The sequence below is a fragment of the Plutella xylostella genome, chromosome 4 (assembly GCF_932276165.1).
Source record: "Plutella xylostella chromosome 4, ilPluXylo3.1, whole genome shotgun sequence".
Classification (NCBI taxonomy): Eukaryota; Metazoa; Arthropoda; class Insecta; order Lepidoptera; family Plutellidae; genus Plutella; species Plutella xylostella.
Window position 1 is genome coordinate 2,677,353 of NC_063984.1, and position 21,975 is coordinate 2,699,327.

The 21,975-nt window shown below is 37.4% G+C and overlaps 3 protein-coding genes and 1 non-coding gene across 4 annotated transcripts in view; 2 read left to right on the forward strand and 2 right to left on the reverse strand.

The window, feature by feature from the left end:
- Positions 1 to 8,528, reverse strand: part of LOC105386951 (cyclic nucleotide-gated cation channel beta-1) — a 40,367-nt gene extending 31,839 nt beyond the window's left edge. Inside the window, exon 1 of the mRNA XM_048628132.1 lies at positions 8,203 to 8,528. Coding sequence (XP_048484089.1) covers positions 8,203 to 8,235 — 33 coding nt within the window. The 5' untranslated portion in view covers positions 8,236 to 8,528. The remainder of the gene's footprint in view (positions 1 to 8,202) is intronic.
- A 408-nt stretch (positions 8,529 to 8,936) lies between these two features.
- On the reverse strand, positions 8,937 to 9,008 carry Trnad-guc. The gene has a single exon. It is a non-coding gene; the product is annotated as a tRNA-Asp (tRNA).
- A 1,014-nt stretch (positions 9,009 to 10,022) lies between these two features.
- On the forward strand, positions 10,023 to 16,314 carry LOC105386950. The gene is made up of 14 exons (XM_011557602.3): positions 10,023 to 10,167; positions 10,456 to 11,084; positions 11,291 to 11,403; positions 11,709 to 11,879; positions 12,054 to 12,221; positions 12,310 to 12,572; positions 12,663 to 12,791; positions 12,873 to 13,375; positions 13,460 to 13,572; positions 13,752 to 13,922; positions 14,265 to 14,435; positions 15,024 to 15,283; positions 15,610 to 15,741; positions 16,093 to 16,314. Exons 1-14 carry the CDS (start codon positions 10,130 to 10,132, stop codon positions 16,310 to 16,312), a joined length of 3,081 nt encoding a protein of 1,026 aa, XP_011555904.3. The 5' UTR covers positions 10,023 to 10,129; the 3' UTR covers positions 16,313 to 16,314.
- A 423-nt stretch (positions 16,315 to 16,737) lies between these two features.
- LOC105386949 (venom serine carboxypeptidase-like) lies at positions 16,738 to 21,966 on the forward strand. The gene is made up of 8 exons (XM_038121287.2): positions 16,738 to 17,049; positions 17,776 to 18,104; positions 18,336 to 18,448; positions 19,284 to 19,454; positions 19,822 to 19,989; positions 20,369 to 20,631; positions 20,956 to 21,087; positions 21,535 to 21,966. Exons 1-8 carry the CDS (start codon positions 17,006 to 17,008, stop codon positions 21,923 to 21,925), a joined length of 1,611 nt encoding a protein of 536 aa, XP_037977215.2. The 5' UTR covers positions 16,738 to 17,005; the 3' UTR covers positions 21,926 to 21,966.
- The last annotated feature ends 9 nt before the right edge of the window (positions 21,967 to 21,975 follow it).

Consider the following 21,975-nt stretch of genomic DNA (forward strand, 5'->3'; position numbering starts at 1 on the left):
TGAAATAGCTTTAGCGACATGTTTAGTGTTTCAATTAACATTATTCTCTTCAGTTCAATTTCATTGTAGATTTTATTGATCAATGCTAAATTATTTCTTTTAAATTAATTTAGTTAAGGGGATCCCTAAAGCTAAAATGCTAAAGTCGGCTTGATATACTTGATTAGATTGGAAAAACGGTGGCTTCTATCACATTGATAAAAATATATTTTGTAGCAGAGGGTATACTGAACATGTTAGTTGCTTATAAATTGGTGCAGGATTATAATAAGTATGTTAAAAAAAATTGCAAACACACCATGTCTTTTGCCATTTTTTGACTTATTATGAAAAAACCCTCGAAATCAGAGGGCCCATTTTCATGGAATCTTATATGTATGTGTAGGTAATTAAATTCTTAACAAAGTTACCTTAAAGAGTTGGATTTAATGGACCAGAAGTCAACTTTTTTTGCAAAAAACTAATAAATTCCGGTTTAAAAATGATGACACCGTGACAGATTTCAGATTTCTTCAGTCGTCGCCCTGGTGGCGGCCTGTTAGGAGCGATACCCACGCCATTTTATTTTTTATCAAATATTTCACAAAAACTGATTAAATCAACAAATTATGACTACAAGTATTATAATACATATGCATTTGCTATGGAAAGTTAATTTTCTAATCATTTTAGATGCAGAAAAGCCGAAAATTCTTAGAAAACATTTCGCCTTTTCGATTTGTTTACATTTTTTACTATAGAGTTACAGGTGCATAGATAAAGGTAAACATTGCACATAATGACACTTATTAGATTCTCCGAATAAGAACTATACGGTCAATGCAGTATGCCAAAGCGCGAGCCTGTTTATATTCTGAGGGGTAATTTATTTTATTTTAACGGTTGCGTATGGTAGGTAAGGTACACAATATACAGGGTGTAGAAAAGTAAGTTCATAATTTGTTTTATTTGAAACCAAAAACCGTAGTTAATTAAAAATATATATATTTTAAGATGTGGTAGTCTGTACACTACAGGTTGTTAAAAATAAGTAAGTATTTTTAAAAATTGAAGATCTAAAATTTACATAATTTTTTAAATCTATTTAACAAGCTTTGCAAAAAAGCGGTTAAGTGCGACGATATCTCGCCATGAAAAAAATGAAATGTTTATTTTTATTTATTTATTTATTTATTTCAACTGGAACACCAGCAGCTTATATAACTAACATTTTTAAAACAGATATTAAAATTAAGATTTCGTTATAGAAGCCAATTAAAGGTGTACACAACATTCGTAAATTATCTAAGACAACTTAAAATAAAAAATTATATAAAATTAACAATTTTTAACTTAACTAAAATATATAAAAGGTTTTTCTAAGTACTAAGTACAGAGATCACAGTATGAACACAAATATTTATACTTTCAAACTAAAACAAACAATTAAAAACCGACTTCAAAAAACCACTAAAACGTAAGAAATAATTTAAGGTTTAGACCAATCCTAGGTCACAGTATAAATATACCTAAGCAGGTACTGTTCTTTTTTGATGTTGGTGCAGTGACAAAGCAGTTAATCTGAAGAAATATGGCACCAACTTCAAAAAAGAACAGTACCTGCTTAGGTATATTTATACTGTGACCTAGGATTGGTCTAAACCTTAAATTATTTCTTACGTTTTAGTGGTTTTTTGAAGTCGGTTTTTAATTTTTTTAAAATTATTATTTTATTTTGTTATTTTTAGTTTATTTGCAATAATTATCAATCAAAAGTAAGATGCAAATGATACCAATATGTCCTACTCGTTAATACGAATCATTCGAGCCCAAACACGAGGTAGTTGCTATATACCGTTGAGGAGTTCCCTTGACTGCCTTCCGTTTCCATCATCAGATCAGCTCAAGGTCACCATCATATCTTTTTGTTATAATAACAATATTTACGTTATAAATTTCATAAGAATCGGTTGATAAGTGCCCAAAATGGAAATTTATACCCCTGTTTTTACCCCTTTACCCACCCTTGGGGGTGGAATAAAATTCTGAAAAAAAAATGGGACCACCCCTGAGCTCAACCCAATACATCAAAAAAAGAATTTTCAAAATCGGTCCATAAATGGCTGAGTAATCGATGAACATACATAAAAAAAAAAAAAAAACATACATACAGACGAATTGAGAACCTCCTCCTTTTTCGAAGTCGGTTAATTAGGCAGGTAAGTAATAAGAATATTATTTCATACATTGGATTTTTTTCTTAAAACAATTATACGAATCGTGAAAAATGTCAAGGTTAACATTATCCAATTTGTTGGTATAAATGTTATGGAGATCACATAGCCTATTTACTGGTGAATGTGAGCCTAAATTTGTACGGGGTTTAGGTCCACACATTAGTTTTTTAATTGGGTACCTCGGATATTTGAAGGGAATCGGGAAGGAAATACTCTCAAGTAGATCAGGACAGTCTATAAGATTATTGATAATTTTATAAAGAAATAAAAGGTCATGGGTCTCTCGTCTATTGCGTAATGATTTCATGTTAAAAAAAGTTAAGCGGTGATCATACGGAGATTTATGAGACACATTAGAGGAAATAAAAGCAAGATGACGGGTAAAGGCTCTCTGTATAGATTCTATACGATGTGAGTTGGCTGCATAAGAAGGACTCCAGGCAGAGGAAGCAAATTCGAGATGACTACGAACTAGGGAATTGTACAGGATAATCTTAGTGTCAGCTCTAAAGCCTTTACTTTGGCGTTTTATAAATCCTAACATTTGCGCTGCTTTTTTAATAATAGAATCAATATGAGAGGAAAATTGTAATTTCGAGTCAATTATTATTCCCAGGTCACGAATCTCACTGACCTCTGTCACTGCATTACTGTCGAGAAGGTAATCAAAGGAATGTGGAACTTTTTTACGTGTAAACTTAATATGAAAACATTTTTGAGCGTTGATCAACATGCAATTAATATCACACCATTTCAAAATATTATTAAGATCGTCTTGAAGAAGACAGTTGTCGTTAGTAGAAGTTATGGTACGGTAAATTTTTAAATCATCGGCAAACATTGAGTATTTACTATATTGGATGTGATGGGTCAGATCATTTATAAAAGCAAGGAAAAGAATTGGACCTAAATGAGAACCTTGAGGCACACCGGACTCAGCATAGAAGAATTTAGATTGAAAACCATTGATTGAGACAACTTGTTCCCTTTTTTCTAAATATGAAGTTAGCCACTTTATTAATGAAACATTTATGCCGATTATTTCAAGTTTTTTGAGAAGAAGGGTGTGACAAACTTTGTCAAATGCACTGGTAAAGTCGATATAAATTGCGTCGACTTGCAGACCTGCGTCAACTTTATGGGACAATTCACTAATATAACTAACCAGATTTGTTTCGACTGACCGACCCTTCCTAAATCCATGTTGTGATTTACTTAACGCATGATCTAAATTTTTTGTAAGAATTGGACAAACGATAGCTTCAAATAGTTTAGCAAAACAGGACAGGATAGAAATAGGTCTGTAGTTTTTCACTAAGGTGATGTCACCTTTTTTATGTATCGGGGTAATTCTAGCTCTTTTCCAGTCTGTAGGAAAATGACCATCTTGTAAGGATTTATTAAATATAATGCACAATGGGAGGGCTAAGGCTGTGGCGCACCGTTTTACAAGTAACGGATGAATGCCGTCCGGACCTGCTGATTGAGATGCATTTAGTTTATTAATACATTTAATTATTACTCTTTCAGTTATTCCGTAGTTAATATTGGTAGTTATAGGGGTAGTGGAGTTACTGTTATTAGTTCTGGCTGAAGAAGAAGTTTTTTTGTTATAGATGTTAGAAAAATGAGTAGCAAAAAGATTAGATATGTCTGTTGTGTTGTTACCAATTATGTTATTGAGATGCATCACTGTAGGTATAGTCGAAGCTCCTTTACGTTTGTCCTTCACATAACGCCAAAAAGCTTTGGGATTAGAATGCATTTCATTCTCCAGTCTACACTTATAGTCAGAGTAGCATTTATCTAAGAGTTTATGACATCGGCTACGCAGTAGTTCATATTCAAATTTGTCTCTAGGGTTTTTAAAATTTTTGTATTTGTTTCTTAACTTGTTTTGTTCAGTTAGGAGACATATTAGTTGTTTGGTGAACCATGGAGGATATCTTGACATTTTTCTAGTTCGTTTGGGTACAAATTTATCAATAGCAAAGATTAATTTATCCTTAAGTATACAAACCATAGAATCTACATTATCACAGTAAGAGAATTCGGAATGCCAGTCGGTAGAGTTTAGTTCTAAATTAATACTATCAAAGTCGGCCTTATAGTAGTTGAGTGAGGGGCGTTCATTAGATTTTAAATATTAAAGACTAGTAAGTGGAAAGTTCAGTAACAAACCAGGATGTAGTTTAGTTAAATGTTTACTGTAGCTATGAATTTTATGCGTTACAAGTGGAATAAAATACCGCATAATATTATGTACAACTATGTAAGAGCCTAGTTTTAAAAAAAAAACTCATAAGAAAATATTAAATACACAGGTTTTTTAACCCCTGAAGGAAATAGAGGGGTGTTATAAGTTTAAAGTAAGGGCTGAATTTTTTTTTTAAATTAGGGTGATAGGTAATGTATATTTTTAATGATTTTTTCAAATAGATAAATGTTATACCATTTTTAAATTGCCATAAAATTACCTATAGTTATAGTTATAGAAAAGGGCAGGGCTACCAGTGCCCATTCGCCACTGCAACCTAAAAGATCTATAAATTATGACTCCCCATGCCGAGTCTCACTCTACAGGCCCAGGTCTTTTATAAACCTGATATTACCTATACAGGATGTTGCAAAAAGGGTATACTGTGCCGAAAGGGTTTGACTCAGGGGTTATTCTGAACAACTTTTGTTCTCCAAGTTTTGGAAATTCTCGAAAAATAAATTCGGTCTCTATAGTAAAAAAAGTCACGTGATCGAATAAGTTTCTATGTAAAAGGTTTTGCTACGTGAATTTTCAAAATTGTTGAAGAAAAGTGGATCAGAATGGCACCTAAATCCACTTTTGGCTAAGCTTTATACCCTTTTTTCAATACCTTGTATAAAATATCGTCAGCGTCACCTTAGATCGTAATCATCGTAACTCCTCGTGACCAAATTTTAGAGGAGACAAAAATACTGTTTTATTTGTAGTTCTAGTTGGCATACTACCCACCTAAAGTTTTTTTTAACTAGCCTAAAAATGATTTGTTTAGACAGTCTATCTTCCTGTTCAACCGCAGCCTGAGTGCCAGTGACTCAATGAGTGAAAGGAGGCCATTAGTGCTCCTAAATAAATAAAGCAGGTCTGTAGATTATCTTTCAGTGTACCGACACATCTGATTGCTGTAAGAGCCTGATAAGCTCTTCGAACGAGTCATACCTCTGTGGTGGTACGGTTTCGACCTTTCGGACAGTCAGTTTGGCATCCGAAATGCGGATTCGAATAGTGGGTACAATACTTTGCGTTCGTTCACTGTCGGAGCAGGATAAGAACCACGGGCGAGTTGTTGCGCTGGCTGTTTGCTTAAAAATAGTAACCGCGTTCAACTCTATCCCCTAGAGGGCGAACCTTTAGGGCGGCTCTTGTATACCATCACTTGTCTTCTCTATCTCGTCATCTGCAGAAAATTGACAGAGGTCATACGTGTCTAACAAGTACATTAAGGATGCGAAAAGAGAGGGTTTGTTTTCACTGAAGAAGTTCAGTTGCGGAGTTCCACAGCGGTAGGTCTTGGACCCCTCTGCTGTGGAACTTGGCATACAACGCGGTCCTGCAAATCAAGCTCGCAAACGGCGTTAGCACAGTGCATTTTTCTAATGTCACACAGGTCGTGAGGTAGGCTGAGAGCCTCCTTCGAGGATGACATCCCAATGATTCATTACGAAAAAATTGCTGCAGCTGTGCTCGCCATGCAGTGCATGGGCTACTTCCGAATCTGGGGGGCTGTTGCAAAGGAGTCCGTTGCCTCTATACGGTACGGGTTCCGTGCGATCTATGATCCTTCCGGGAGCACCTGTCTTGTCAAGTCGAAGAGAATGGCTCGTATTCGACGCAACCTGCAGTACTGGTGGGATTGGTTGGAGGACAGGACAGCAGGAAGCTGCAGCAGCCGTCATGCTGTGATTCGACGCATAGATGCAAAAAAAAGTTGAAAGTAACTTCATGTTAATAAAATATTAGATCTTAATTTAACAACATAACATTGCAAAAAAAAATTAACATTGTTGAGTATGTTATTGTAATTTACTAAAGTAGTAGTAAAAACAAAGGCTTATTGCATAGTTTTCGTTCACGTTCGCCTACATCGCACGTTGTATATGAGAATAAAGGGTATAATTACTAAGTTTTCTTGTTTAAAAATCACGGTTTGGGGTTTAGAGGAAAACAAATGGTAAAATGCGGAATACAGTTTTTTTTTCGAATAAAGAGGAAAACATGTGAATTCAAAAAACGTTTCTATTGACACCAAAGAGTACTTTTCGCCGAGAAAAGTGGAGTTACAATGTTTGCGATCTTAAGTTATGATAGAACTAGAACTTATTTTTTCAGTTCACCTGCTGTTGAGTGAAATCGTAATTAGGTAAATGACTCCTTGACATGAAAATAACTTTTTTTTTATAATCGTTATAACAAAACCGTTTTTTTTAATACAGCAATATTTGTAGGTGTACTTACAGTGAGCAAAAGAGCGCAGCAAGGTGTAAATTTTTTGGTTTTTAAGAAACAAAAATATTATTTCTATCATAATATCCCAAATACACATAAGTACTTAAAAAAAAATACACACTCTCGCCTTGTACTAATGTACTCCCTTGCGGGGATACTTACATGTTATTATTTTTCTGGTGACCTCCCCATATCCCTTTGCCAGCTACGTAACCTTTTGTGACACCCTGTATATGCAGAGTTCTGCAAACTACTGTTCTGCTTTTGAAACACCAAAAAAAAACAGGTCGTCTAACTAAAAGGTCACGTGACCAAAAAAAAATTATATGAAGAAGCGTTTTTTTCATGAATATAAAAAATTACGTAGGATAAAAGTTTTTCAGAGTGACGCCTGAGTAACGCCCTTTCGGCTAACTATACTTTTTTTATTACACGGGGGCAGAGTTTAATACAACACCCTGAACTATTAAACTCTGATAATATTTTCGCGATTTTTTTACATTCTGATTTCATTTCCTGGCTTAGAAATAACATCAATAACATGCTGCACACGTAGGTTTCGGCATAGTATTAAACCCTTTTTGCAACAACCTGTATAAATATCGGCACGGGTACGACTTTATATATAATTAATTATTAAATATTAAAAATACTTTCAAATAAAAATAAATATTTTCGTATCACAAAACAATATTACTTACTTAGTATATTTTTAACAAAGTGGCATGTCTTCACTTTTATGTTTTCGAGTACTATGTTAAAATTTCATGTCATTGTCCGTAGAACGCCCCGCATACCTCAACCCCCCCTCACTAGATTTGACAGATTCTGATTTTCTTCCAGCTTTAGTGACAGCCTTAATAGCCAATCACGGTGATTTATGCTTACCTAGGTACTACTATTCTTCTGGTGCTTCAATAGGTTAATATCTACTATTCCTTTTGATATTATGGTGTATGGTGTATGGTGGAATATATTTATATGTACATTAAGTACTACTACTTATTAATTATGTACCTACATACCTGCATACATTGAAAGTAGGAAAGGTTGTTTGGAATTTACTGCTCAAATTATGAAAAAAAAATAATCTATTAAGTACTAGCCCATCAAGATATTTGGTAGGATACCATCTTAATACCCAGAACTACTACGAAAAATAAGTAATTACTTATTATATATAATACATATATGTTTTACTGTGATAGAAGATGGCGACGTCATGCCTACATTCAAGTACTTATATACTAAGTATAAGCTTTCAACGATAGGTATATTTAAGATACTTACAGGCACTGATCATATTCTGAAAGAGTCATCGTTATCTCTTACACACACGAAAACATGAAGGTTAACGTCTAAACATTTCGCTTTGGACACTGAACAGTAGGAACTCATATAACATTCGAACCTCTGTTTGCATTCGGCCATTCACAAGTAGGTATTCACGACTCTTGCTGAATATTGACCGGACCAAAACAAAAACAAAACTATACCACTTACCTTTCTGAAAAACAGCAATTTGTTCACGGCCATCGCGACAGTGGGGCTCAGCTTGGGGCCTAAATCAACAAGTGTGTCCTATATCCAAACACACTCCTCCATTTTAGGTAAAACGAAGGGAAATCAGAAACCAAAGCCAATATCATTTGTCAATTTTATCACACTGAAAGATTTATAAGGCGGCTAACAGTAAAGAAGTGTCATGGAGCGAGTCTGCGCTGTAGTTTGGTTGGTATTTAATTCGGTCGGGTTATAGCAGGCTAGTTGCGTAGAGCGCAGGTTGGGCGGGCGGGCGGCGGCGCGGGGCGGGCGGGAAGGGCAGAATCGAGCTGTAAACAGTTCGCTACGACGTCACACGATCGCCTGAAACAAATATGCATGTTTGGTGTGATAAATTATGTTATCAACGAGATAAATTATATAAAGTATGCGATATGAATGACGTTGCGGTGATATGGTAAAGTTATGGCCTACGCACACCTGAAAAGGGATTTTAATTTTTAGTAAAGGACATTCAAACATAATGTTACAGAAATACGACATAAATTGCTATGCTTTTAATTTAAATGATGCCGTGGTATTGAAAAATCGCTTTCAATGCCACAGCAACGTTTTAAAAGCCTTTGCCATGCTGGCGTAGGGTATTAGTCAACTTTTTATTAAATAATCATTGTCCTTTTTCTAAGGTGTTACATTATTGTATAAAATACTCAAAACATAATGAAAAAAATAATCTCTCCGGCGGGGAATCGAACCCCGGTCTCCCGCGTGACAGGCGGGGATACTTACCACTATACTACCGAAGATGTGGTACAAGATCCGAAAATAAATGTCATTTTACTACGATCAACGTATCTAGATTAAGAATAGATAATATGATATTTTAATTTGTTCTACACCTTTTGTTCTACTTACGAAAATTCCTGTAAATTAATTCGACTGCACCTGTGATCAATGAAGTTTGTATTTTTATTTACCTACATAGAATCCAAGTAAGTAGCAAATATAGTCAATCACTTTTTTGTAAAAACTTCTTAACTGCTACTGCACGGGTTCGCCTAATTAAGTAAGTAAGTAGTTACTACTTAACCACATCTGCTCGAATTGTTTCTAGAGGTTATCTGCTAATCATAACTATTATTTTATCTAATTGATATACTTAGGTACTTCATGAATACATAATTGTAAGAAAACAATATTATTATACTTAAGATATCAATAAGACTTCCTGAAGTTTAGAGGCCATAAAATAAAAATAAATCCAAGAAATTCCGATTTATTCTTAAAATATTTTATCTTGATGTAGTTAGGTTAGATAGATAGGTCTTATCTAGAACCCTAGAATTCAAATATGCAAAGGGGTAAGTATATTCTTATACACTGAAAGGTATATACAGGATGTTACAAAAGTGATATAGGTACTAAGCCGAAAGGGGGTGTGGGTGACACTGAGGAACAATCTCAACAAATTTAGTTTTAAACGACTTTTGGAAATTCGCGAAAAAAAAATGCTTTTCCATAGTAAAAAGTCACGTGACCATCAAAGTTTTAATAAGTAGGTATATTTTTTGTGCTTTATTTTACGAAATGGTGACTTTCAAGAACGTAGAGCAGCTGCTGACCGCCAATCTCAGGCAGTGGACTCGTCAGAACTTAGAACAGACTTTCAAGAAAATAATATATCTATATAGCAATAAATTAAGTAAATTTAGTTGGCATAATTGTGATTCTCGTGAATTTCAATGACCGTGACCACAACGTATCAAAACACGGTTCAAATAGTTCATCGATAAAGGGAACTTCTAATGATAACGGACTTTGCAATAAAAACATCGTTTTAATTAAACTACCAGTACACATGCAGCTATCGAGCTGACTAATTATCTTAAAGTCAGTCTGAGTTTAGACAAATGGTGATAGTTTTAAGATGTTTGTGCCCATTTTATTACTGCTTGTGTGTACCAGGTAGGTTTTAGAATAGTGACCTAGATGCGTAGCTGAAAGATTAGGGCTAGACATTTTTATTAATTGATAAGTAAACGTACTTAAAATAACAGGAAATCAATGTTTCTATTTATTTACGAGTATTTATATGTCGCGGTGGACTGATTCCGCATTCAGCTTCTGGCGTGGACCATTATGAAAGACCTATTATTAACAAAAGAGAGCTCAGTATAAGAAAGTACTTAAGATCAGCATTTGTATGTAAACCTAATGAAAAACCTATTATATAACATTGTATTTATATTCTAGTGCACATGGGCGAGTAGCTGTACATATAGATAAAGTACTAGATATAGCTAGTAACCTCATTGATGATGTGAAACTTAAAGTAACACCATTAATAGAAAAAACCACCGAAGCCACTACAAAAGATTTAAATGAAATCAATGAATCAAAAATAGATCATACTGCTGTGGAAATAGAAAGTAATACAACTGCAACGAATTCAAGTAATATTGTTAACATTGACGATATTATTTTGAAGACACCTCTAGACATAATAACCTCAACAGAGAAAACGATTGAATCAGATGTAAACAATATCATAGAAGATGACAAATCAGAAAAGATTCAGAAAGCTGATAATGGAACTGCGTTGATTCTAACGCCTCTCATCGAAGAAGGGAAAATAGATGAAGCAAGAATAGCATCTAAAGTTGATCCTAGTCTATTCTCGGGTGTTAAAAGTCATTCAGGATTCCTCACAGTTAATAAAACGTATGATTCAAATACATTCTTTTGGTATTTTCCTGTGGAGAACAAGCCCGTGAATGAAACTCCTTGGATTATTTGGCTGCAAGGGGGTCCAGGAGCTTCCAGTCTAGCAGGACTTTTCGATGAAATTGGTCCTTTTCTTATGGAAAATGGAATTATCAAAAGTAAGTGCTTACCTAAGTTACAGTATAGATAATTGTTTTTTTTTTGTATTTGGGTAAGTTGGTTCTTTTAGAGAAGTATTAGGTATGTAATTTGTGCCTGTTTTAGAAGAAAAGCTCATTGGTGCCTCGAAAATGTCGATCGATTGAGTAACAAAACCATTAAAATTTGCTATGTTTTATAGAAGCTGTTTTTTTCTTGATTCCAGAACGTCCCCATTCTTGGAACCACAATCACTCTCTTGTGTTTATTGACAACCCAGTGGGCACTGGCTTTAGTTTCACCAACCATGTTGATGGACTTGCAAAGGATATGGAAACTGTAAGTAACACGATTGAGATCCCCGTATCCCTATTGTCATCATCATCAGTTATTATATCGGACACAAGAAACATATAAAATTACTTCTATAACGAGAAGATATGACAATCCTGGCTCCAAGAAGTTCATTTCCATTATTGTTTTCTGCATGTATTCATTTGCTTTTTCTTTAATTATCACAACAATAATTGAAAACCATCCAATATCATATTTAGGTTATCCAGTAATCTTGTTTCGTAAGTACTTTTATGTTTACTCTGTATTTCGTTCTTCTTTTATTTTGACGACGTTTTCATATATTCCAGTACTCCCAGCACCTGTACACAGCAGTGCATCAGCTGCTGCAGTTGTTCCCCGAGCTGAAGACAGCGCCGCTGTATGTGGCTGGAGAGTCGTACGCCGGCAAGTACGTGCCTTGCCTCGCCTTGGAGCTGCACCGTCATAGAACGGACGGGACCCTGGACATTAACTTGCAGGTACATACATGGGGCCGATTACGAGTATTAGTTGTTTGATCGTAATTCCAAGGTAGAGTGAAGCCGCATTGTGGTGGTGCGTCCCTGCAATGCGTTGTTTTTCATATACTTACATATTTTTCAGGGACATGGTGTGATGTGAATGCTGATCATACATTTTTGTTTATTTTCCAGGGGCTAATCGTTGGTAACGGCTACGTAGAACCTTCGGTACTGACCAAGTTGACGCAACCTTTCGCCAGCTTTGGCCTGCTGGTGCCAGAGCAACTACAGATGATCGAACCCTTGGTTGATTCGTTCACAAAGAACATAGCTTTAAATAAGAGTTCACGGGCACGAGAAGTAAGGAATATAATTTTTATTAAGTACCTAATTACTTAGTTAAGACTATTTGTAAGTTAGTATTCTTACTTACACATTTTGTTTCTAGGATTGGAACAGATTGATCATGACGATGCTGTACCTAGCTCGTCAGAAGCATGCTTACAACTACCTTCAGGAAAACCTTCCACTGGGCAAAGAGTATCAGGAGTTTGTCAAAACGACCAGATTTAAAAGAGCTGTACATGTCGGTGATATTCAATTTACGCTGATAAACATTACAGTTTATTCAAACCTTTCCCAAGAATTCTTGGCAAGCGCGAAAGAAAAGTATGAGACCTTATTGGAGCATTACAGGGTTCTGGCTTATTGGTGAGTAGTTAGGTACAATGCAAATTAATGAATATACTTAGATTACTCTAGAATGATTAAACTAACATCATGGTTTTTGGAGAATTTCAGTGGAAACCTGGACCAGATAATGCCATGTGTATCGACATCTGAAAACTATCGAACTTGGAAATGGAGCGGTGCTGAGCAATTTGTCAACTCGTCTCGAAGACCTTTAGTTCTGAACCATACTTTAGTTGGGTAAGACCTTACTTAAACTTTAATTATAGAGCATACAAGTTTTATAAGGATGCGTCATTAATTGCTCTTAATTCGTTACAGCTATCACAAAACTGGAGGAAGATTCACAGAGGCCATAATAATCGGAGCAGGACACATGGTTCCATCAGATAAACCCCAAGTAGCCCTGAGTCTTATCAACAGCTTTACTCATGGAGAACCCATACCTACCGGAGCAATATATGAAAAGCTAGCCGAAAGGAGTGAAATGAGCATAGCCGAAAACTTAATCGCTAGAGATGAAGAAGAAACTCCTGTCCTCATTTTGACTCCGTATATAGAAGAAAAACGAATAGAAGAAGGGAGGAATGCATCTAAAGTCGATGCTTCAGTATTCTTGGGGTTTGAAAGTTACTCTGGCTTCTTGACGGTAAATAAAACATATAATTCGAATACTTTCTTTTGGTATTTCCCTGCGGAAAACTCGACAGAGAAGGAAGCACCTTGGATCATTTGGCTGCAAGGAGGGCCAGGAGTTTCCAGTTTGACGGGGCTCTTTGAAGAGATTGGCCCCTTGACGGTTGATGCTGATGGGAATTTGGAAAGTAAGTTATGTTTATTCTATAACTTTTTATATTATGCCTTCAACTATTTGGCCAATGTCTGTAAACTATACATAACCCTTTCAGGAAACCCAAATAGCTGGCTGAAGAACTTCTCATTAGTATTTATTGACAATCCAGTAGGCACTGGATATAGCTATACAGAACATAGAAATGGCTACGTAAAGGATATGGAAACTGTAAGTACATACATAAATGACCATGCACAGTATCAATCTACAGTTGATGAACCGTTTCAGACTCCTGATGAGCGTCCTTCCTCTTTTATATATCTGTTCATAATTGTCAAACACCAAACTGATATCTTTGAAAATAATCTTTCCGTTTACTTCTTTCAATTCAGTGAATATGCTTTCAGTACTCAGCCCACCTGTACACCGCAGTGGCTCAGCTGGTGCAGCTGTACCCGGAGCTGCAGAGGGCGCCACTGTACGTGGCGGGCGAGTCCTACGCCGGCAAGTACGTGCCCTCGCTGGCCTTGGAGCTGCATCGACACAAGATGGCCGGCGATGTGCAAGTTAATTTGAAGGTACCTACTCATGAAACTAATAGTCCTGAGCGTGCCGGTGACAAACACTACAGCTGGAGTTTGCCACCGTGTTCTCCTTGGCCAGTCGAATTAGTTATAATAGTATAAGATCCAAAGTAGAACTAACTAACATCATTATCATCATCAACTCGTAATCGTCTTCGTCTTGGATAAAGACGTGCCAGTGACGTGCCACATAACTCTGTATTCGATTCATCCAACTACTACTGGTTACCAAACCAAGGTCGTCGGTGTAAGCCATCGGTCAATAAATATCCTTTCAGCCTACTAGTAAAATTTGTGCAGAATGACTGAATAATGCTTTTTATTTAAAACTTTCAGGGCCTAATAATGGGTAATGCATTGATAGACCCATCAATATTCGAAAACTTCACACAACCCTTCTATCACAGCGGGCTCCTCAGCCCTGAAGACATGAATGACCTGAAGATATACCAGGAAATACTCAACCAGGAGATGAAGCTTGACAATAGGGATTATATCGGGAAACAGGTATGTGCACAGAGCAAGACGATCACAATAGTTATGATGGATTAGATGCAATACGTATATAAATGAACAGAACATAGTTAAAATACATGGTGACTATTCACATTATAGGTGTCTACATGTAGCCACTGGCCAGGGAAGGAATCAAGCCTGGAGTTAGCAATAACTATCAATGGACAACATTTAAATACAACTATTTAAATGGAGATACTCGTTCGCATTAGTACATAATATATATATATATATACTCTTGTGTGTACTTATTTAAAAATAAATAACATAAGTCAAATCAAATATCAAAATCAAATATATTTATTTAACAAAAAACACAATTTACAATCAGAAATACACTGCGACCCTTACACTAGGCAAGCCTGTGACGTGAGGATCAGATTACGACATTATATTATAAATACGACTACTACGGTTTACAGTAGTTTGTATAGGTTGGTACTAATAAATATTAAACAATAACAATAATTTTGGTACTTACTTAGGTGAAATCAAAAACTTTTTTAACTGATAGGATACAAAATAAAATGAAAGCATGCATTTATGTCATTAAGTCATTAACTATTTATTTCCTTCCAGAAATGGCTCATGCTCCTAGTGGAGATCCTGAGTCGGACCCATCAGGTGCACGCGTACAATTTCGTCAACCCGAAGCAGCCAGACTACTACTACACTGGCTACCTCCACCGCCCCGAAGTCAGAAGGGCGCTGCATGTGGGCGACATGAGGCCAAGCTACCTGAATACGTCTGTCAATAGATACCTGGCACCGGATTTCTTGAGCTCAGCCAGTGATAAGGTTGAGCTTCTGCTGGAGCATTATCAGGTGCTGGCTTATTGGTACGTTTCTATGATATCTAAAATAAACTAAAAGTAAGTGCAATAATATTGACGTAAAACGAGAAAAGAGACTCCGATCAAATGTATACGAACTGAAAAGCAGAAGACGATTCCCTGAGCCTTTATTTTCACTCATAGCAAGAATTGATGATCTGGAACACAATAAGTACCTAACGACATAGTAAGTCCACATAGGTAATAATAATAAAGCCAGATAGAAACTATTGAGTGTATGGTAGTATTTGGATAAGTCCACAACTACACATCCTTACTTAATTAAAATTTACTTCCTAGTTTTTAAATTTAAGTCCACATGAACATTGCAGTGGCCAGCTGGACCACATGGTGCCGTGTTCGCTGAATGCCGAAGTATTGAGAAGGTGGAACTGGACTCATGCAGAGGACTTCAAGAGCGCCCCCCGGTCCCCTTACTACCTGCCCGACTACCATTTGACTGGGTGAGCTGAGTTTCATTAGCATTAGATATACCTATTCAAATGCGTTTTTATGGTGGAGGAACGACTGTCTTCTTCAAGTTTTAGTCGTATTTTCTTGTGATCAACTCATAACTTAAATAACTTACATCTCTTTGCGTCAGATCAGAGCCTTTTAGAATCGGTTTTTCAATTTACGAAAACGAAAAAATCTTCTGTTGTCGTTTGTTTCATGATAGGTTCTGCTATCTGCTAAAAAAATTAGTACAAATTGCTAGCTAGCCATAGACCTATCAATAATTAGGTCCTAAACCAATTTCACCCCATTGACCTCAATCAATTTAGGTCCTAAACCAATTTCCCTCCTTTCCCCAGCTACGTGAAAACCGGCGGCAACCTCACCGAAGCGGTAATCCGCAACGCGGGTCACATGGCGGCGCGGGACCGGCCGGCGGCGGTGCGCGCGCTGGCTGCGGACTGGGCGCGCGACCAGCTGCAGTCCACCACGCTGCACATGTTCATGACCAAGATCCGGGTGATGAAGCAGAATGGGACGGCGCTGCCAGCGGAGCTAATAAATTATTATGTTGGATAGTTGGTTTTTGGTTGTTTTATTTTTTGGTACCACTAAGGTAGGAGCATTTAGGCATGGGTCTATGAGATAGATAAATGAGGATCAGTCATATAACTCAAATAACGGGAAATTCAATTTTGACTATACATATGCATGAGATTAGGGTGAAAGGAAATCTATTTAATTCTATTCATCTTTTATGACCTAATTACAACTAAGTAAGTATATCTTCGTAAAGTTTGGCTTGAACATAGTTAAATGAACATCAGCACTTGTAACATAATCTTGTATTGCTTGCTTCATCTTTTCTAGATAAGAAGGTGAGTAACTGCTTAGGTAGACATAGGACACCATATGCAGATATATTTGAAAGAGATTGATTACTAATTTAGCTTACTGTACAGTATTCATTCTATCACATTTAACACACAGTTCACGTCACTAACCTACACACACTTTCTCACTCTCCTACATCACACACAATCCACACCACACACACACTAGCAAAAAGCGCAAGCGCATAGGAGTTGTCATTGGCCTCATTGGGGAAACCCGCGTCTCCCGCGCAACACTAGTAACACTGCACAGTGGCATACTGGCCGGTTGCTAATTTTACTAAATACAAAGAGAAAAAAGAAGAAAAGTTTGAATTACTATTGATTTTATTAAAATATTGATGTAACCTCTTTGCATAAATATTCAAGTTAATTCAAGATGGCTGTTTTAGGCGGGAGCTGCATGCTTGCACTTTCATTAAGGTCAGTAGTGGCTATTTATATTTCTGTTTGTTTATTGTTTATCCAAGTAGGTGGGTATAAAAGTACTTATATGTAAACAAATTTATTATTGTTGTCGAATAAATGAATAGTTTTCCAATCGATTTTGCTATGATCCTATCACCCATTATAGAACAATCGATACATATTGGGTACTTTATCGATAATAGATATCAACATTTCGTATGGCACCTATTGCAATACTATCGCCAAACTGTTAACGATGTACTTACTTTCTAAGTTACCTACTATAATAGTGTTACTACTGACTTACTATGAATTGTATCGATATTAAGTGTTGCTTTTTAATATTGAATAAGTACACTACCGATTCATTGAATAAGTACTACCTTCACTTTACTTTTTCCACGCTCACCAAGTCTAAGCAAAGTGGCTGCATAGCACGATTTCACTTAAAAGGTAGCTAACTCACCTTGTACACTGAGCATGGAATAATAAGTAATCAAAATAACTTAGCTAGCTAAAAGTAGGCGTAATGACCAAACCCGGGAGGTAAATATTGTTAACTAAATTAATACAAACCAACCTAGACAAATCCTTATTATTATTACTTAATAAGAACATACGAGTATTATTATCTGCAATGATAGATAACGTAAAGTACCTATTGTGTGTCTCGTATGCAATGGATGAAGTCGAGAGACCTATTCAATAATAAATATATACAAAGCATAGGTATTCTTGCAGCCTCATCTTCATCACGACCACAGCCAGAGCCCAACAGCCACCAGACATCACCCTCACCGCACTGATCAAACAAAACCGCTTAGAAGAGGCCAGAAACGCATCATCAGTCGACCGAAACCTCTTCCTCAACATCACCAGTCACTCCGGCTTCTTGACTGTCGATGAGAAATACGATTCGAATTTGTTCTTCTGGTATTTTCCCCACTGGGACGCGAAGGAGCGACCCTGGATCATCTGGCTGCAAGGAGGCCCGGGGGTCAGCAGCTTGACTGGACTCTTCGACGAATTGGGCCCGTTTACTTACGACCATAAAACCCGGAGTTTGAGAAGTTTGTATCTTCTTTGGTAATATATCACTTTATACACTAATTTGTAACCTTTTTAAGTACTCACATAAAATATTTCTTTACTGATGCACTGACTTATTTACTTATACTTAAGTAAGTACCAACCATCACTTAATTTCGACTATAAATACTCAAAACATTCTACTTACTAACTACGTAAAGCTTCACGGCATCATCGGCAGTAACGTAAACTGTTTCTCTGAAATTTTTCAGGTCGGGAATCAGCTTGGACTACGGAATATTCTGTAGTGTTCATTGACAATCCCGTTGGCGCGGGGCTCAGTTATACAACAGACGAGCAAGGATACTCGCGGAGTATGGACATGGTAAATATTACAACAACAAAAATATACTTATATATATAAGATCTTCTAACCAAGCTTCTAACTTTTTTATGTAGAGAGGTAGGAGTACCTACTTATAAAAAATATTTCTGTAGGCATTGTCTTTGATCGGTTGCGATTATGGCAAAAGCAGGAAATATGCAGTGAGAAAAATCATTTTGACTAGCGGAAAACCACCATGTAAATTCTAAATCACCGTAAACGTGGCTGGTAGGAGCACAGAGTGAGTATAATGTTTCAGCGGCCGTTACACGGGCTCGTTATCGACGTCGATAATCTCGTTTAATGTGCGTTAACTGCCTCTGTGGTCTAGTGGTAGAAGCTTCGCTTCATGACCCAGAGGTCCCGGGTTCGATTCCCGGGTGGGACCATCAATTTGTGTTTCTAAATTGTGGTTCTAAGTTTGGTTAGGACATAGAAGGCTGATCACCTGATGTCTGAAACAGTGAAACGATCCATGCTGTCGGATGGGCATGTAAAGCAGTCGGTCCTGCGCCTAGCTCTCTCCAGTCGTGTCGGTCAATCCGTCCCATTGGGCTATGAGAGTGATGGAACAGAGAGTGCCCCTGTGTACTGCGCACACACTTGGGCACTATAATCTACTCCTGCGTAGATGGCTGATCTCAATTGAGATTGGCCGCCGTGGTCGAAATTCGGCTAGGAGGACATTATTATTTCATTATTAATGTGCGTTCCACCAACACCGCCATATTTATGGTGAATCACGATATAGTGACGTTTATCTACGTCGATAACGAACCTGTGTAGTGTAGCAGCTGTTAAGTTATTACTCATTACTCCCGTTGTCTATTCCCAGTACACCAAGAAACTCTACGAGGCACTTCAGCAGCTGGCCACAATGTTCCCCTACCTGCGGCGCGCACCTCTTTACATCGCTGGAGAGTCGTACGCGGGCCACTACGTCCCTGCACTCGCTAAGGAAGTCTTGGACTGGAAGAAGAAAGGAAGAGACGATGTTAATTTAAAGGTAACTAGGAACTTTTACATTAATTACAACAACAAATAAGCTTAATACCGAACACGTAAGTAAAAAATCATTCATTACTGTTATTCATCCATGTCTAGGGTTTCATTTTTACTTAGGTTCGTTAACTTGACAACCCCCATCCATTTTGTAAGGAAATCCTGTGGAATACCTGTAGAAGGAGGACTGCTTAATAGCCAATTTCAATGATATTTGATTATACCATTTATACCTAGGAGTTCTAGGACCTAGTCTGCTAAGTTACTTACGTACCTACTAATAATAATAAAAAAGATTCACGTCACCAAATACCTAATCTAAAAACAAATTTTATAAACCCTAATTAAAACTTCCTCCCTCACGTTTCCAGGGTATCATGCTTGGAAATCCAGTGCTGGAGCGCGAGACCTTGGTGAATAACGACCAGGTCTTCTACCAATGGGGTCTGATCGACAGCCAGGGGCTGGCAGCAGTGAGATCACTGCGGGATACTTACGAGGATGCGGTCAGAAGAGAGGATCCCAAAGCTGCTCGAGAGGTATGTTTGAAGCTTAGGAATCCAGAAGGAAACAAATGACGAGCGAATCGTGTCCCCAAAAAGTCATTCTATGCTTCGTCCAAAAGTAGTCGAAACTGTGATTGTAAGTCGGGTAACAATCACAGTTTCGACTACTCGGTAAGTTGCAACGTCGGGGGACCAAAAGGGAATCCGATTTGGGAATTTGTGTTGATGAGGTCTGGCATTATTGTCGCCATGACTTGGTACTCCTGGGAGTCAAGAGTCGAGATAAAAAATGTATCATTTTCACACTCTTTAAATAGCAGTAGTTTCATAACCTCTAAGTCTTTTTTACGACTCCTTTTATGGTATGTTTGCATTTCATGTATTTATCATAGAACTTATCGTCTTTTCTCAGGCCCGGAACAAATTCCTTGACCGTCTTGAAGAAATAAGCAGCCAGCGACAAAACTATAACCTTTTGTCTGATGAGATCTCCATGTCTGAGCGCGGAGATTACCTCATTAGGCCCGAGGTTACGAAAGCTTTGCATGTGAACACAAGGAGTGACAAAGCGATACGTTATTCCAATGTGGCTGATAAGCTAGTCCCTGAGTTCTTGAGCCACATGAGGCCTATCCTCGAGGAGCTATTGGAACATTATAAGGTTTTGATTTATTGGTAAGTAAGTAGTAGTTATTAATTACAGAAACTATAGCAGATTAATTCAGTCCGGGAATAGGTTACCGGCATTCGGCTACTTACGTTGTCTCACAACTTGCAAGATTCAAGATTCATCATAAATTCAACCTAAGAAGAAAGAACGAAACAAACTCCCCGAGCATATCTCTTCAACTATGCAACAATATTCATTAACAGCCTAAATATAGAGGCACGCCTTATCGTCTACTTCTAGACAAACATATCACCTAGTCAAGCCATTACTTCAGAGCCTTCCACATAACATAACCCTTTATTTACTTACATATACAGTTTTGCTTACAGCGGTCAGTTGGACCTGATCTCTCCATGCACCCCGAATGCTGAGGTTCGTCGCACGAAGTGGCACTGGAGTAAGAAGAAACTGTTCATGCAAGCTCAGCGCATACCCTGGGAGTACAATGACACTCTTGCTGGGTATGATTTGGTGATCTTTATCTTCTTAACCCCTACCAGAAGGGCTAGCACTGGGCGCATTTAAGACGTGATAAAAGTTCTCTGTCGCGCTCGCTCTTGACGCTGCGCGAGTGAGTGATCGCGATGCAAATCTTTTGTTGCTCCCTGTGCTAGCCCTTCTGGATACTCTAGTTTTCAAAATACGAAATCATCATCATCTATCATCGCTATCGCTACGGTAAATATATAATGAAATAGAGTTGCGCGTAGCGCAGCAGCACTCCGAAACTTCGTAAGTATTTCTTTCAGCTAGAGTCCAGGAGAACCACAAATCAAAGATTCCATGAAGTTCTAACTGACACATATAGCTGACCTTAATTCGTGCGTGTTAGTGTTACGTTTCGGGTGATGTTTGCATAATTTACTAAGTATTATTTTCCTCAAACAAGATTGCATTATCTCTTCCAGGTACGTGAAACGCGGTGGGGGTCTAACCGAAGCCATGGTCCGTGGGGCAGGACACCTGGTGCCCATGGATAAAGGTCCTGAAACCCTGGACATGATCCATCGTTTTATTTACGATCGCTCGTTCCCGGCCTATCACTTTAGTGGAAACCCTGATTTCGTTCCGGAAATACGTTATTATTATGAAAACTTGAAGAGGATTGACTTCGGAAGCGATCCAGTTGAAAGATCTTCTAGTGGTTTTAAGACTGCAATGATTCTTAGTTTAGTGTTTAACGTATTGTTAGCGTGCGGAGGGATTGCTGGTATTTGGTACTACAAAATTAGAATGAGAAGGTATGTTAACTATATGTATGCCACCCAGGACGATAGCAGTCTATCACTTGAAGTTTAGGCTAGGGACCACAGAGTTCTAGGGACACATCTTCAAGTACTTACATAATA